This window comes from Hypanus sabinus, chromosome 6 (genome assembly GCF_030144855.1).
Source record: "Hypanus sabinus isolate sHypSab1 chromosome 6, sHypSab1.hap1, whole genome shotgun sequence".
In the NCBI taxonomy this organism is placed as follows: Eukaryota; Metazoa; Chordata; class Chondrichthyes; order Myliobatiformes; family Dasyatidae; genus Hypanus; species Hypanus sabinus.
The window spans coordinates 2,105,767-2,123,336 of NC_082711.1; the positions used below are offsets into that span (position 1 = coordinate 2,105,767).

The window sequence follows — 17,570 nt, forward strand, 5'->3', positions numbered from 1 at the left end:
TGTTTGAATCTCCCCTACTCTCAGTGGAAAAAGCCTATCTGCGTTATCTCTATCTATCCCCCTCATAATTTTAAATACCTCTATCAAGTCCCCCCTCAACCTTCTATGCTCCAACGAATAAAGACCTAACTTGTTCAATCTTTCCCTGTAACTTAGGTGCTGAAACCCAGGTAACATTCTAGTAAATCTCCTCTGTACTCTCTCTAATTTGTTGACATCTTTCCTATAATTCGGTGACCAGAACTGTACACAATACTCCAAATTTGGCCTTACCAATGCCTTGTACAACTTTAACATGACATCCCAACTTCTATACTCAATGTTCTGATTTATAAAGGCCAGCATATCAAAAGCTTTCATCACCACCCTATCCACATGAGATTCCACGTTCAGGGAACTATGCACCATTATTCCTAGATCACTCTGTTCTACTGCATTCCTACCATTTACCATGTATGTCCTGTTTTGATTATTCCTACCAAAATGTAGCACCTCACACTTATCAGCATTAAACTCCATCTGCCATCGCTCAGCCCACTCTTCTAACTTGTCTAAATCTCTCTGCAAGCTTTGAAAACCTACTTCATTATCCACAACACCAGCTATCTTAGTATCATCTGCATACTTACTAATCCAATTTACCACCCCATCATCCAGATCATTAATGTATCTGACAAACAACACTGGACCCAGTACAGATCCCAGAGGCATACCACTAGTCACCAGCCTCCAACCTGACAAACAGTTATCCACCACTACTCTCTGGCATCTCCCATCCAGCCACTGTTGAATCCATTTTACTACTTCAGTATTAATACCCAATGATTGAACCTTCCTTACTAACCTTCCGTGTGGAACCTTGTCAAAGGCCTTACTAAAGTCCATATAGACAACATCCACTGCTTTACCCTCATCAACTTTCCTCGTAATCTCTTCAAAAAGTTCAATAAGATTTGTCAAACATGACCATGACCTTCCACGCACAAATCCATGTTCACTGTTCCTAATCAGACCCTGTCTATCCAGATAATTATATATACCATCTCAAAGAATACTTTCCATTAATTTACCCACCACTGATGTCCAACTGACAGGCCTCTAATTGCTATGTTTACTCTTAGAACCCTTTTTAAACAATGGAACCACATGAGCAATACACCAATCCTCCGGCACCATCCCCGTTTCTAATGACATTTGAAATATTTCTGTCAAAGCCCCTGCTATTTCTACACTAACCTCCCTCAAGGTCCTAGGGAACATCAGGGATCCTGTCAGTATCTGGAGATTTCACCACTTTTATATTCCTTAAAAGCACCAGTACTTACTCCTCTTTAATCTTCATAGTTTCCATAACTTCCCTACTTGTTTCCCTTGCCTTACACAATTCAATATCCTTCTCCTTAGTGAATACCGAAGAAAAGGAATTGTTCAAAATCTCCCCCATCTCTTTTGGCTCCACACATAGCTATCCACTCTGATTCTATAAGGGACCAATTTTATCCCTCACTATCCTATGGCTTCTGACTCCTAGGGGTGACTATCTCCCTGAAACTCCTGTCTATTTCTGCCTCTGCCTCCCGAATGATCCAAAGTTCATTCAGCTCCAGCTCCAAACACATAAAATTGACTTTTCAATTTAAGCAAATTTCTTTCAATAGGATAAGTTAATAATAAATTATATTATGATTGGAGTTCAACTCTTTGTTTGAATAAATCAGTGTTAGGAGAGATTGCATAACTATTATCCAGGTCTTTAATTTGTTTGGAAATCTTACCTAACTCTGCTTTTGTCTGTTTCATAAACTTAGCTAAATAGGAGATTATCTGACCTCCAATCCTCCGGAACCTCTCCCATCCCCATTGGTGATGCAAAAATCATTGCCAGAGGCTCAGTAATCTCCTCCCTCACCTCCCACAGTAGCCTGGGGTACATCTCATCCGGTCCAGGTGACTTATCCAACTTGATGCTTTCCAAAAGCTCCAGCACATCCTCTTTCTTAATATCTACATGCTCAAGCTTTTCAGTCCGCTCTAAGTCAACCCTACAATTGCCAAGGTTCTTTTCCGTAATTTGAAGCAAACTATTCATTTAGTACCTTTGCCATCGCCTCTGTTTCCATACACACTTTTCCACTGTCACACTTAATTGGTCCTATTCTCTCACAGCTTATCCTCTTGCCCTTCACATACTTGTAGAATCTCCTGGAGTTTTCCTAATCCTGTCCGTCAAGGCCTTCTCATGGCCCATTCTGGTTCTCCTAATTTCACTCTTAAACTCCTTCCTGCTAGCCTTATAATTTTCTAGATCACTATCATTGCCTTGTTTTTTTTTAACCTTTCATAAGCATTTCTTTTCTTCTTGACGAGATTTTCAACAGCCATCGTACACCACGGTTCCTGTACCCCACCATACTTTCCCTATTTCATTGGAACATACTTATGAAGAATGTCACACAAATATCATCTGAACATTTGCCATATTTCTGCCAAACATTTCCCTGAGAACATCTGCTCCCAATTTATGCATCCAAGTTCCTTTTGATAACTTCATACTTCTGCTTACTTCAATTAAACCCTTATCTTTTCTGTTCTTATCCCTCTCCAATGGCAGATGGAGCTCAGCCCAGATAAGTGTGAGGTGGTTCATTTTGGTAGGTCAAATATAATGGCAGAATATAGTATTGATGGTAAGACTCTTAGCAGTGTGGGGGATGAGAGGGATCTTGGGGTCCGAGTCCATAGGATGCTCAAAGCAGCTGTGCAGGTTGACACTGCCATTAGGAAGGCAGACGGTGTATTAGCCTTCATTAATCATGGAATTGAATTTAGGAGCTGACAGGTAATGTTGCAACTATTTAGGACCCTGGTCAGACCCCACTTGGAGTACTGTGCTCAGTTCTGGTTGCCTCACCACAGGAAAGATGTGGAAGCCATAGAAAGGGTGCAGAGGAGATTTACCAGGATGTTGCCTGGATTGGGGAGCATGCCTTATGAGAATAGGTTGAGTGAACTCGGCCTTTTCTCCTTGGAGTGAAGGAGGATGAGTGGTGACCCGATAGAGGTGTACAAGGTGATGAGAGGCATTGATCATGTGGATAGTCAGAGGCTTTTTCCCAGGGCTGAAATGGTTGCCACTAGAGAACACAGGTTTAAACTGCTGGGGAGTAGGTACAGAGGAGATGTCAGGGGTAAGTTTTTTACTCGGAGAGTGGTGAGTGCATGGAATGGGCTGCCAACAACAGTGGTGGAGGCGGATACGATAGGGTCTTTTAAGAGACTTTTGAATAGGTGCATGGAGCTTAGTAAAATAGAGGGCTATAGGTAAGCCCAGTAATTTTTAAGGTAGGGACATGTTTGGCACAACTTTGTGGGCCGAAGAGCCTGTATTTGGCTGTAGGTTTCATATGTTTCTGTATTTCTAATGCTATGGTAAAGGAGATAGAATTGTAATCACTTTCTCCAAAATGCTCCCCCACTGGGAGACCTGACACCTGAGCGGGTTCATTTCCCAATACCAGATCAAGTACAGCCTCTCCTCTTGTAGGCTTATCTGCATATTGTGTCAAGAAACCTTGCTGAACACACCTAACAAATTCCACCCCATCTAAACCCCTTGTTCTGGGGAGATGCAGTTAATATTGGGGAAAATAAAATCTCCCATCATGGCAACCCTGTTATTATTGCATGTTAATTTATGTTAATTGCATTTGTAATGTTATGTGCTACTGTTGCTGCCAATGGTTGATTTTCATGTCATTTATAACATAGGCACATGTGGCTGCAACAACAATAAACTTGAACTTGAATTTTTATCTCCTTTGGTCCCTGCAGGAACTGGAATAATTCCATAACCAGAGAATGTGTTTCAGTGATAATGAATGTTGACCAGAACAGTGGGCCCCTTTCCTCTCAGAGTAGTGCCATACGGTCAGAACAGAGGCATGGCATCTTCTGCCTGACTGGAGCAGTCTGGGCTTCCCACCCTCTCTCAGTGTTCAGTAGAGCTTAAGTGTGTCTGCTGCCGTTGTTGGGCTCAATGTTCTGAAGTTGGATGTGAACATTTGATATTGAATCAGAATCAGAATTATTATCAGTGATATATATCATCAAATTTGTTGTTTTTCAATTTAATTCAAACTGAATTATTATTGAACCATACATGAATACTCATGAATGCAGCCAGATGAGACAGCATTACTCCGGGGCCAAAGTGCAAAACATAGTTAGAAACTGTCATACACAGCAAGGAAGCACACATGGCAAGTATAAGAGAGAAAACTGCAGCCATATAACATACAACCATGCAATGAAACTGTAAACTTGGGTTATTCAATGCGCCAAAATCTGCAGACGGCCTCAATATAGCTTGTCTTCGCTGAGCGAACACTGGGGGCAGCACTGACCCAGCCTGAACGCTGTGCCACAGCATCCCCAGTGGAGCACACCGTCTCTGACGCCTCTGTCCTGGCAGCTTTCAATAGGTGACACCATGGCCTTGCACGTATTGGATAGCAAGTACGTATAAGATTTCAGTAAAATGCTGGTACGAATACATAAACATTACCCTAACTTACAAAATCACAGATATAATTATTTACATATTTATAGAAGAATGAGGGGGATCTCATTGACAACTATCGAATGTAGAAGGGTCTAGATGGAGAGGACACGGAGAGGATGCTTCCTATAGTGGGGAGTCTAGGGCAAGAAGACACAGACTCAAGGTAGAGTGGGGAGGAATTTCTTTAGCCAGAGAGTGATGAATCTGGAATTTGTTGCCACAGGGGGCTGTGGAGGCCATGTTACTGGGTGCTCTTCAGGTAGAGGTTGATAGGTTTTGATTAGTCAAAGCGTGAAAGGTTATGGGGACAAAGCAGAAAAATGGGTTTGAACACGAACTGGATTAACATGATGAAATAGAGGAGCATACTCAATGGACCGAATGGCCTAATTCTGGTCCTATGTCTTATGGTTTTAAATAGTGCAAAAGTGGAGTAGTGAGGCAGTATTCATGGGTTTACTGACTGTTCAAAGATTGGCAGAGAGGAAAATGCTGTTTCTAAAACATTGTGTGCATCTTCAGGCTTCTCATAGTAGTAACAAGAGAGGGAATATTCCAGATGGTGAGAACCTTAATAGTGATGCCCCCTTTTTGAGGAATCATCTCTTGAAGATGTCCTCACTCATGTGTCCATGATGGAGCTTACAACCTTCAGCAGCCTCTTTAGATCCTGTGCTTTCGAGGCTCTGCGCCAGGCAATGATACAACCGATCAAAGTGCTCTTGTATTTACTGTGAGTGCCCACAAGCAAATGAATCTCAGTGTTGTAAATGGTGATATAATGTATTTTGATAATAAATTTACTTTAAACTTTGAACTTTTGTGAAGACCAACAGCTGACGATGGTAAAGACAAGATGGTGTGGGGACCCTGGAAGAGGTGGGCAGTAGACCAGTCTCAGAGGATCTCTCCACACCCAATACTTTGATGCAATCAGGAAGAGAGGATATGTGCTGGTTTACTTCTTTAGGATTTTGAGGGGATATGTTATGTCACAAAGGACTCTAGCAAATTTCTAGCAAATACAAAAAGAATAAAAGAAATAATAATAATAATAATAATAATAATAACAACAAGGAATAACAGACCTAAAACACAGACAACAGTCAGATGAAACTTCTGAGGATATATTTTCATCAACAAAAACTCTATGCGAGCATATGCAATTCTGATAAGAAGTACACAACAGTACACAAGATGAAAGCACAGCCCAGAAAAAAATGAAGAAATTATTGCAGTTGAAGGAAAAGTTAACCAATGGAAGAGCACGGAAATCCATAGAAGACATGCCAATGATATGAGCAGATTGGATGTTGACAAGAAAGTGTCAAACGAGTACCTGGCTCAGAGTTAGAAACCTCTTCCCAGAAACAGAAGGGTTCTTGTAGCAATTCAGAACCAGGTAAAGGAAAGGTATGTCGCATCCAGAATTTTCCAGTTAGTGGACGATTTCCTTCCACGTCACTCCGATATATTGGAAAACTGTGTGCGAGGCAAGTTACAGCAGTGGTTTGCCATTGCCATCTGCCGGGTGAGTTTTTTTTTAAAGATCACCAGCTCTTAACCCAGCACGGATGGTTAGCGTGCTGGATGGTGCAGGCTGGATTCAAACTAGGGACCATCATCCAGTGCTGATGCCACTACGCCACCAGCCGGCCAACTAGAAACCATACCTTGCTATAAATACCAGCCCAATCCAGTTTCAGAGTCAGAGCCTTACAAATTATATTACGACTGATCCATTATTACAGATAGGAAAATCCATAGCAACCAACCGGATTTACCGGATAAACAAGCAAGAACAATTTACTGTATCGCCATTCCAAACACACACAACATACAGAAATCAATAAGTGAAGAGCACTAGTAATATGCTGAATTAAAATAGGGAAGTTGAAAGGCTATCGAAAATGAATGGGTTATTCATTGTCTCAATGGTTATATCTACAACTGATAGCATCTCTAAGACACTACACAATAGCATTAAACATTAGGCCCACACAACAATATTTATGTAAATTTCCAGAAAGCTACAATTACAAACTCCTCTAGAATCGTCTGAAAGTTCCTAGCAATTGGGAAAAGTGTCTTCTTGGCTCTGCATGCCTGTACCTCAGATTTTAGCAGCTTGAGCTGAGAAAAATAAAAATACAACAATAATAATAATAATTAACAATTAATGTAGAGAATATGAGAGGAAGTGTTTTTGAAACAGAGTCCACAGGCCGTGGGAACAGCTTAGTGATGGGTCGAGTGAAGTAAAGTGAAGTTATCCCCTCACATACCCCGGGGTGAGAGGGGACAGAGCTCACACCCTCTCCATACTTCCCCTTTCCAGTCGACCGTTTTCTCTTTCCTCACTCTGGGCGAGTAACGGTCGCCGAACACTGCACTTCCCCTCTCCTTCCATGTGTCTTTTACTCAATGTTTCGGTAGCCCAAAGCTGACAAAATGGCATTATCTTTCAGCCAATCGAAAGCTTGTTCTGGCCACCATTTGACCAGTGGGCACCGAACCGTCCCTGGGCTGACTCGATATAAAATGTGACCAAGGAGAATTCCTCAGCTCTGGTGGAGATTTGCGGTAGGTGAGCAACTTTTACTGCTCCCAGAAATCCAATCTGAGCAGTACCATTACCCAGGTAATTAAAGGGTGAGCATTTTTACAGAGTCGTTCACAACTGCAGATGGACGCTCAGCTGTAAGGGCCCAGTGTATGAGTGGAGTGACTGGGGAACTGTGGGGCTAATTTTGCAGAGAAGAAGGGAATTCTCCAGAGGAGAAATACTCGGTGACCAGGTCATGCAGACAGCAGCCCAGCCTCAGAATAGAGGGACATCCCTTTAGATCAGAGAATTAGAGGAATTTCTTTAGCCAGATAGTGGTGAATCTGTGGAATTCATTGCCAAAGACATCTAAGGAGGCCAAGTCATTGGTTACATTTAAAATGGAGGTTGTTCAGTTCTTCATCAGTAAAGACCTCAAAAGGTTTCAGGGAGAGGGCAGGAGAATGGGGTTACGAAGGATAATAAACCAGCCATGATGGAATGACAGAGCAGACTTGTTTGTCTAAATGATCTAATTCTGTCCGTACGGTATGACTTACGGTCTTGTAGTCCCACGAAGGAACCAGCCGGCAGATGGTGAGGATCGTTCACTTTCTAAGTGGTAATGGGATCCTGGGACCTGTGAATGAAGCCTGGAGCAGGATGCATACATTCTGCCCCTCGCTCAGAGGGTTATGGATGGACAGGAGTATTTGGGAGTAGTACGGAGGATGTGGCATGGACCACTTGGTCTGAAGGGCTGTTCCACTCAGTATTACTTCATTCCTCTACCTCAAGTAGATAACTTGGTCAGCATGGGCAAGCTGGGCCGAAGGGTCTATTCCAATATTGTACAACTATGACTGTCCTCTCTGTGAATCACAGCCCATCTCTGGATTCCTATAGGATGAAGTCCTGTTTCCTGCTACTGTTCGCCACTCTCTGTGCGAAAATTCCCTGCACGAAGTCACAAGGTAAGACCTTCCACTGTCTGGATTAGAGTCGATGAGCTGCCAGGAAAGGCTGGACAAACTTGGCTTGTTCTCCCTAGAGTCTCAGAATCTGAACGGAGATATGATAGGGGTTTGCAAAATTATCACAGTTATATATAGTCTAGATGGTCCGAATCTTTTCACCGGGGAGAAATGTTAAACTGCAGAGGGCATGCTTTTTAGTTAGGGAAAAGGGGGAAAGATTAAAGACCTTTTTTTTACAAATAGTGTGTAAGTGCCGAGAATGGGTAACTTGCCGTAGTAGTGGAAGCAGGCACGTCATCGTGGGCCGAAGGGTTTGTTCCTGCTCGGTACTGCCCTGTGTTCTACGGTTTATTAGAGGGAACAATTTGTAACATCTCCAGATTTGGAGAAGGTACGATGCAACAGGGAGTGCAGACATTGAGAACTGTGAGATGCAGACAGCTTTTCACTCAGTGTCTCAGACTGGGATACGTATCCAGACATTCGGACGTTGTGACCTGCGACCGGTGGCCTGTCTATGTCATATCTAACGTGAGGCTTGTGTAGCAGGAAATGTAATCGCTGGAGTTCGGGCGACCCAGTCGACCACGGGCGCGCACTTTGCAGACGCGAGCAACGCCATCGATGGAAACAAGGACAGTCGGTTTCGGCACTCTTCCTGCAGCCGCACCAGACGGCAATCGCGCCCATGGTGGAGAGTGGATCTGGAAAATCATTACCGCGTTTACGTGGTCAGCATCACCAGCGCGAAGTCGAGGAGATGTGGTAGGCTCAACGGAGCCGAGATCCGGATCGGGGACACTCTGGAGAACAACGGCAACAGCAACACCCTGTGAGTGAGAGAGGAGCTGTCCCTCCATAGCCCGGCACTTCCTACATCCACAGCCTACTTGCACCACCCACCCATCACAACAGATCATATGTTTTCCCTCGAGTGAAGGAAGCTGGGAGTAAAATCATACCATATTGGGGCAGAATTAGGCCATCTGGCCCGTTGGGGATCTCCATTATTCCATCATGGCTGTTCTACTTCCCTCTCAACCCTACACTCCTACCTTCTCCCTGTAACTTTTGACACCCTGACTAATCCAGAACCTATCAACCTCGCCTCAAATATACCCAGTGGCCGGACATCGATGGCATTCTGTGGAAATGAATTTCAGAGATTCATTACACTCTGGCTAAAGAAATTCCTTCTTATCTTTGTTCTAAATAGATGTCTCTCCGTTCTGAGGCTGTGCCCTCTAGTTTTCGACTCCCTTAGTATAGGAAACATCCTCTCCACATCTATTTTATTTGGCCTTTCAATTTCCATAACCTTATACTGGTATATACACTCACAAAGGGTGTAGATAAATCAAATAGTCACAGTGGTTCTCACAGTGTAGGGGAGTGGGAAACCAAAGGGCAAGGTTTTGAGGTGAGAGGGGAATGTTTTAAGGTTATTCAGGTGTTACCTTTTCACACAGAAGCAGAAGGAACTGCTGGAGAAAATGATGGGAATGCACAACAGACCCCCTCATAGCCACCGGGACACTGAGGAACAAATATGTAATCAGATTAAAGAAAATACTTAAAAATAATAGGATTGTTGTCCTGGGGGATTTCAACTTCCCTAATATAAACTGGGAATTTCTTAGTGAAAGAGTTTTGGATGGGGCTGAATTTGTTAAGTGTATCCAGGAAGGCTTCTTAAATCAATGTGCATGGTCCAGTGAAAGAAGGTGGTGTTGGGTAATGAGCCTGGCCAAGTGACTGACTTTTCACTGGGTGAAGGGGGAATGTGAGTGAAGTACTTAATGAGTACATTGCTTCAGCATTTTCAATGAAAAGGATGTGGAGGACCAGGAGATCAGTGCTGGGTGTATAAATATGTTAGGGCATTTAGAGGTCAAGAAGGAGGAAGTGTTGGGCCTCCTAACGACTATGAAGGTGGATAAGTCCTTAGGGCCTGATGGGATTTACCTCAGGTTTTTGAAGGAGGCATGAGACAAGATTGTTGGGCCTTTGATCAGTATTTTTTTGTCCTCTTTAGCCATTGGCGAGGTCCTGAAGGACTGGTCAGTGGCTAAAGTTGTTCCTCTATTTAAGAAGGGAACATGGGGAAATCTGCAGTCTGGTGAGTCTCATGTCAGTTGTAGGGAAATTGCTGGAGAAAATTTCTTAGGGATAGGCTACATGAGCATTTGGAAACCCATGCTCTAGTTAGGGAGAGCCAGCTTGGGTTTCTGTGTGGCAGATTGGCCTTACCAATTTGTTTGAGTTTTTCATCAAGGTGAAGAGGCAGATTGATGAGGGTAGGCAGTGGACATCCTCTACGTGGATTTTAGTAAGATGTTAGACAAAGTCCCTCATGGGAAGCAAACCAGAAGATTAAGATAAATCCCAATCGTTTAACCAACATATCAAATATCGGATAGTGACTGCCCAATAATAAAATCTAAAATTAGGCAATGCCAATCCACCTTCCTTCCTTGCCTTCTGTAAATATTTTTTACCTAATCTAGGATTTTTATTCTGCCATATAAATGAGGAAATTTTTGAATCAACATTAGCAAAAAAAGATTTCAGAATAAAAATTGGTACCGCTTGAAATATATATAAAAACTTGGGTAAAATAACCATCTTAATAGCATTAATCTGACCTATCAGAGATAAAGATACTGGTGACCATTTAGTAAACAAACATTTAATCTGATGGATTAGGGGTAAAAAAATTAACCTTAAATAAGTCCTTATAGTTTTTTGTGATTTTAATCCCTAACTAAATAAGAGATCAGTTAATACATCATCTATATGTGCTAAACACTCATTAATACAGTTTAAGGTTGTGCATAGGGCTCATATGTCCAAGGATAAATTGGCTCATTTTTATTCCTATATAAATCCTATTTGTGATAGATGTCATTCTGAGATAGTGTCTTTAACTCATATTGGAAAGGCATTTTCGATATTATTTCCACGGTATTGAACATTGATTTACAACCTCATCCTATTACTGCAATTTTTGGTTTACCAATGATGGACTCACTCCATTTATCCTCTTCTGCTTGTTGAATGATTGCATTTCTTACATTAATGGCTAGAAGATCTATTTTGTTGAATTGGAAAGAAATTAATCCTCCTACTGTATTTCATTGGTTTTCTCAAACTATGTTATGTTTAAATTTAGAAAAAATTACAAGTGTTGTATTTGATACTTCTATTAAATTTGAAAAGGTATGGAGACCATTTATTCAATATTTTCATATGATGTAATAGGACCCTGTTCCAAGCCTATTTGTTTTTCCAGTTTCGATTTTACATATGTTGAGAGGATCGGAGTTGACGACACTGATGATTTTGTATTTTTGTTAGATATTATAAACAGCCCTTTTTTCATTTTTTCTTTTTCCCTTTTTTGTTTTTTCATTTTTTTCTTATTAGTTATTTGATCATTAGATTAGTTTTTTTTGCATATTTTTTTTTCTTTTTCTTTTTTCTGTTTTTTTAAAAATATATATTATGATATACCTAGGTTTGCCTTGTTTATTGGTTACTTGTATCATCCATGATTTGAGAAATTTATACTGTAACTATTGCTTATGTATTCTTTCATGTTCAGTTGAAAAGTGTATGTTTGTAATCCCATTATCTATGTATCAATTTTATTATGTTAATATTAATAATAATAAAAAGATTGAAAAAGAAGATTAAGATACATGGGATCAGTGGAGAATTGAACATTTGGGTTCAGAACTGGCTTATGCATAGAAGACAGAGGGTAGTGGGTAAAGGGACTTACTCGAGCTGGAGGTCTGTACTTAGTGGAGTTCCACAGGGATCTGTGCTGGGACTCTGCTGTTGATGTATTTAAATGAGCTGGATGAATATGTTGTTGGGTTGGATAGTGAATTTGTGGATGATACAATGATTGGTGGACTTGTAGATGCTGTAGAAGACTGGTAAAGAATACAGCACAATATAAATTAGCTTCAGATATTGGCTGAGAATTGGCAGATGGAGTTTAACCCAATGGCAAATGGAGTTTAAATGAGAGGTGTTGCAGGGTGGCAGGGCAGGTGCAAGGAGACTGAACACCGTTAAGGGCAAAATCATTGTTGCTGAGCAGAAAGATCTTGGAATCCAAGTTCATATCTCATTGAAAGTGGCTGCTCAGGTGGATAAGGTGATTTAGAAGGCTTACGGAATGCTTGGTTTAATGAGTTGAGTCATTGAATGCAATGGTCAGGACGTTGTTTTGCAACTTTATGAAGCTCTGGTTAGATCACCTCTGCAGTAATGTGCACAGTTCTGATCACCCCTGTTGAGGCTTTGGAGAGGGTGCAGAAGAGGTTTACCAGAATAAAACATAGAACATGGAAAACCTACAGCCCAATACAGGCCCTTCGGCCCACAAAGCTGTGCCGGACATGTCCTCTCTTAGAAATTACCACGGCCTACCCATAGCCCTCTATTTTTCCAAGCTCCATATACATATCCAGGAGTCTCTTAAAGACCCTATCGTATCCGCCTCCACCACCGCCGGCAGCCAGGATGCTGCCTGGTTTAGAGGGGATATGCTGTCTCGGGAGGCTGGAATTTGGTTTCTTTTCTCTGGAGTGTGGGAGGCTGCGGGGAGATCTGACAGAAGTTTACAAGATAATGAGAGACAGAATGTATTTGTTTCCCAGGGTTGAGTTGTCTAAAACCAGAGGGTGTGCTTTGAAGCAGAGAGGGGGTAGGTTCAAAGGGAATATGATAGGTAAGATTTTTTACTCAGGTTGGGATGCACTGTCTAGTATAGTGTTAGAGGCAAATACATTAGATGCTTTTAAGAGACCTTTGGATAGGCACCTGGACATAAGGAAGATTCTCGGATATGGACATGCTGTAAGCAGGAGGTTTCGTGTTTGGTGAGTTTGAGCTGGTTCAGCATAACATTGTGGGCTGAATGGCCTGTATCCCTGCTGTACTCCTCTATGTTCTATGAAGTGTTCGAGGTTAATACATATGCTGCATTTCAAAGATTCTCAGACGGGTACGCAGGCAAGGTTAGCATGATATGGGCCAAATGGAGACAAATAAGACTAGCTCCGTGGGCAAAATTACTGGCATGGAGGAGTTGGGCCGAAGGGCCGGTTTCCAAACTGTGTGACGGCGGCAGAATCTCCCCATATGCAGATGTACCCTCGTGGGATTATTCTTTCTAGAATGGAGAAGGTTGGGGTGGGGAGTTTGAACAGTACGGGGAGACGGACAGTCCAGTAGCTCAATTAAGGACTGAGCTGTGTAACTTATTGTTGGTGTTTGAAGTCTGCTAAGATTCAAGACCTCTTTTATCCTCTTATCAGTGTGCCAGATTCATCTAATGTCAATCGCTTTCTCCCCTCCCCCTCTCTCCCTCCCTCTCTCCCTCCCTCTATCTCATACTCTCTCCCCCTTCTCTCTCTTCCCCTCTATCTGTCCCTCTCTTTCTCCTTCCCACTTTCTCCCTCTCCATTTTCTCCATCCCCCGTATCTCAGATGTGCAAGGATTAACTCCATGCCCTCCGGACAGACTGTTAACTTTTACTGCAAACCTGCTGGTGTTCACGGTCGGTACATAAACATCTTCCTGCCGCGGTGTCGGAGCTCCCTCACTCTGTGTGAGGTGGAGGCTTTCGGGGTGCACGAACCCCATTGATCCAACTCATAATGTGAGTACAGATCACCACAGTGCACACTGCTCACCCTCATTCCCATTGTAATAATCACTTCACTGTCCCTCACACCATCCCCTCGTCTCGCACCCAGCCTAACCTATAGCTCCTGCCAGCTCTCTTCCTGTCCATCCTCCCTCCCCTCCATTCTCCCTCTTGCAGGATCGAACCTGACTGTCTGTAGCTGAGTCACAAAATGCTTCTTAATTGTGGAGCCCTGCTGCGTTAGAGGCAGTCAGTCGCTTTCATAGCCACCTTCCCCACAATCAGGGTCACAAACCCTACTCCTTTCCCCTCTTCCCTCGCCAACTCGAGTACCTTGTATCCTATGTATCCCGAGCCGGTTGTCCCCGTTTTGGACATGTTGAGGACAGCGTGGTAACTGAGGAGACCCTGGTTCCATCACGGTAACCAGAGGAATGATGGGTTGGGGTGGGGGAATGACCATGAAAATGTAAGACATAAGAACAGGATTAGGCCATTCAGTCCATCAATTTCACTCTGTCATTTCATCATGGCTGATCCCGGATCCCATTCAACCTCAGACACCTGCCATTTCAGCACACCCCTTGATGCCCCGACCAATTACAAATCTATCAACTTCCACTTTAAGCATACCCACCGACCTGCCCCCCACTGCAGTCTGTGGCAGAGCATTCCCCAGATTCACTACTCTCGGGCTAGAAAAATTCCTCTTCTAAAATGTGACCCCTCAATTTTGAGGATGTACCCTTTAGTTCTGGATACCCCACCAGAGGAAACATCCTCTCCATATTCACCTTATCTAGTCCTTCCAACATTTGGTAAGTTTCAGTGAGAACCCTATGCATTCTTCTAAATTCCAGTGAGTACAGGCCCAAAGCTGCCAAATGCCCCACTTATGTTAACCCCTTCATTCCCGGAATCACTCTCATGAACCTCCTCGGGACTCTCTCCAATGATAATACTGTACATCCTTTCTGAGAAAAAAGACTCAAAACTGTTGCCAATACTCCAAGTGCAGCCTGACTAGTGTCTTATAAAGGCTCAACATTATCTCCTTGCTTTAATATTCTATTCCCCTAGAAATGAATGCTAACAGTGCATCTGCCTTCTTTACCACTGGCTCAACCTGTACGTTAACCTTCTGGGAGTCTTGCACAAGGACTCCTAAGTCCCTTTGTACCCTGATGTTCAAAATTGAATCCCAATTTAGATAATAGTCTGCAATGTTGTTCCTTTTACCAAAGTGCATGATCATACATTTCCCAACACTGCCAATTTTCTACCCATTCTTCCAATTTGTCTATGTCCTGCTGCACTCATAATGCTTCCTCAGCAGTATCTGTCACTCCAACTTTCATCGTATCACCCGCGAACTTTGCCACAAAGCCATCATTACCAATATTCAAATCATCGACAAACAATGTGAAAAGCAGCAATCCCAATACTGACCCCTGAGGAACACTACTAGTCACTGGTAGCCAACCAGAAAAGACCCCTTTTATTCCCACTCACTGCCTCCTGCCTGTCAGCCATTCTGCTATCCATGCCAGTATCTTTCCTGTAACGCCATAGGATTTTAACTTGTTAAGCAGCCTCATGTGAAGCACCTAATCAAATGCTTCTGAAAATCTAAGTAAATAACATCCACTGCCTCTCCTTTGTCCATCCTGGGTGTTCCTTCCTCAAAAAGTTCTAACAGAGTTGTTAGGCAAGATTTCCCTTCAAAGAAACTATGTTGATGTTGACTTATTTTACTATTAGTCTCCAAGTACTCTGAAACTTCATCCCTAAAAATAGGATCCAATGCTTTTCCACCCTCTGAGGTCAGGCTAACTGGCCAATAATCTCCTTTCTTTTGCTTTTCTCTGTTCTTAAAGCATGGAATGACATTTCAGTCCTCTGGGACCACACCAGAATCAAGTCATTCTTGAATGATCATGACCAATGCATCCGTTATCTCTTCAGCAACATCATTCAGGATTCCGGGCTGTAGTTCATCTGGCCCAGATGATTTATCCACCATAAGAGTTCTTTATTTGCCTGGCACTTTTTCTTTTATAATAGCAATGGCACCCACTCCTGCTCCTTGACACTCACAGACCTCTGGCATACAGCTAGTGTTTCCACAGTAAAGACTGAAACAAAATACTTATTAAGTTCATCTGCCATTTCTTTGTCCCCCATTATTACCTCACCAGCATCATCTTCCAGTGGTCCAATAACAACTCTCACCTCCCTTTTATTCTTTATATAACTGAAAACTTGTATCCTGTATATGATTCTATGTATGATTCCTCTATTGTATTTTTTAACTCTTGCAGTTTCTTAATTCCATCCACAGAAAATCGATATTCTCTGATCCTATGTCACCTCTTTCTAAAGATGTAATTCAATCTCTTACTGACAGATCCACACCACCGGCCATGCCTTCCTGCCTATCCTTTTGATACAAGGTATATCCTTTGCTGTTAAGCTCCCAACTATGGCCTTCTTTCAGCCACAACTCAGTGATGCCATCAATGTCATACTGACAAATCTGTAATTATGTCCACCTTATTCCAAATGCTATGGGCATTTAAATTCAGTCCTGCATTCTTCACCCCTTTGTATTTTGCCTCTGTGGTACAATTTAACTCTTCTCTGTCTGGAATTGTAACCAATCATTGGCTGGTACTTCCTTGCAAGGATGATGCTCTATAACCAGGTACCCATTGCGCTGCACCCAATGTAACAGGAACTTCTGATATTAACTGTGCTTCTCATTCTAGAATGATCTTGCGCTTCTGGCTTGTGCCACCGACCCAGATGGATCCTGCTTTGTGTCCTGGGACATTCCGGTCGAACCCCGCTTCAAGCAGCAGTCTTCATGTTTGCCAACCGGGGATTGTGTAACCCAGCCTAGAGTGAATGTTAGCGGTTGTTGGTGTGGGACTGGAGAGACCAGAAAAAACACGTGGACAGAAAGCCGGTACGGGCACACTCAACGCCTGAGCAGGGATGGATAGAGGGAGCCTTGTCTGCCACTGCACTGCTTGCCCTGCAATGTTTCCCTGGGAAAGCCGTTGGACTGTCAAACCTCCGGTACGTCCAGGCCAGGGTTGCTGCAAGACCTTCGAGGCCTTTGATGTCCAGTGTTCGGATCACTTCATGCAGCCTGTACCAGTCCTCCCTCATTCTGAGCATGTGTATAATCCCCTAACTATGCAACCTCTGTCTAAATAAAACAGCAAAACTGTTTCTGCAAACCCTGTCTCGAGCTCTTCTCTCCTTGTACACCAATCATGAAACATTAACCAACCAGTGCAGTGGGTGGTGGGTGACAGAGATGGTGGATCAGCCTCTGTTGTAGGGAGGTTATCCTTCATCCAGTACAGTAAATTCCATGACTATCATTGTGCTGGGGAGAGAATTCAAAATGCAGAGATTCAAAGGAACTTGGGAGTTCTTGTGTAGAATACCCTAAAGGTGAACCTCCAGGTTGAGTCAGTTGTGAAGAAGGCAAATACAGGACCAGGTGGTTCGTGTTCTCTCTCTCTCTCTCACTCTCTCTCTCTCTCTCTCTCTCCCTCTCTCTCTCTCCCTCTCCCTCTCTCTCTCTCCCTCTCTCTCTCTCCCTCTCCCTCTCCCTCTCCCTCTCCCTCTCCCTCTCCCTCTCCCTCTCCCTCTCCCTCTCCCTCTCCCTCTCCCTCTCTCCCTTTCCCCCTCCCCCTCCCCCTCCCCCTCCCTCCCCCTCTCCCCCCCTCTCCCCCTCTCCCCCTCTCCCCCGCTCTCTCTCTCTCTCACGCACCCGACAATAAGTCCAATCACAAGCAAGACATAAT

The 17,570-nt window shown here is 43.1% G+C and overlaps 1 protein-coding gene across 9 annotated transcripts; it reads left to right on the forward strand.

Annotated features, from left to right (window-relative positions):
- Positions 1-7,068: 7,068 nt before the first annotated feature.
- On the forward strand, positions 7,069-16,985 carry LOC132395237 (fucolectin-like). Of its 9 annotated transcripts, none has more exons than XM_059971536.1 (5): positions 7,069-7,202; positions 7,992-8,080; positions 8,630-8,915; positions 13,589-13,761; positions 16,518-16,985. In XM_059971536.1, exons 2-4 carry the CDS (start codon positions 8,014-8,016, stop codon positions 13,746-13,748), a joined length of 513 nt encoding a protein of 170 aa, XP_059827519.1. In that variant the 5' UTR covers positions 7,069-7,202; positions 7,992-8,013; the 3' UTR covers positions 13,749-13,761; positions 16,518-16,985. The 9 variants fall into 9 exon arrangements, with proteins under 9 accessions (XP_059827519.1, XP_059827528.1, XP_059827522.1 ...); XM_059971539.1 differs by having other exon boundaries at positions 7,097-7,213; positions 8,013-8,080; XM_059971541.1 differs by having other exon boundaries at positions 7,098-7,213; positions 8,633-8,915.
- The last annotated feature ends 585 nt before the right edge of the window (positions 16,986-17,570 follow it).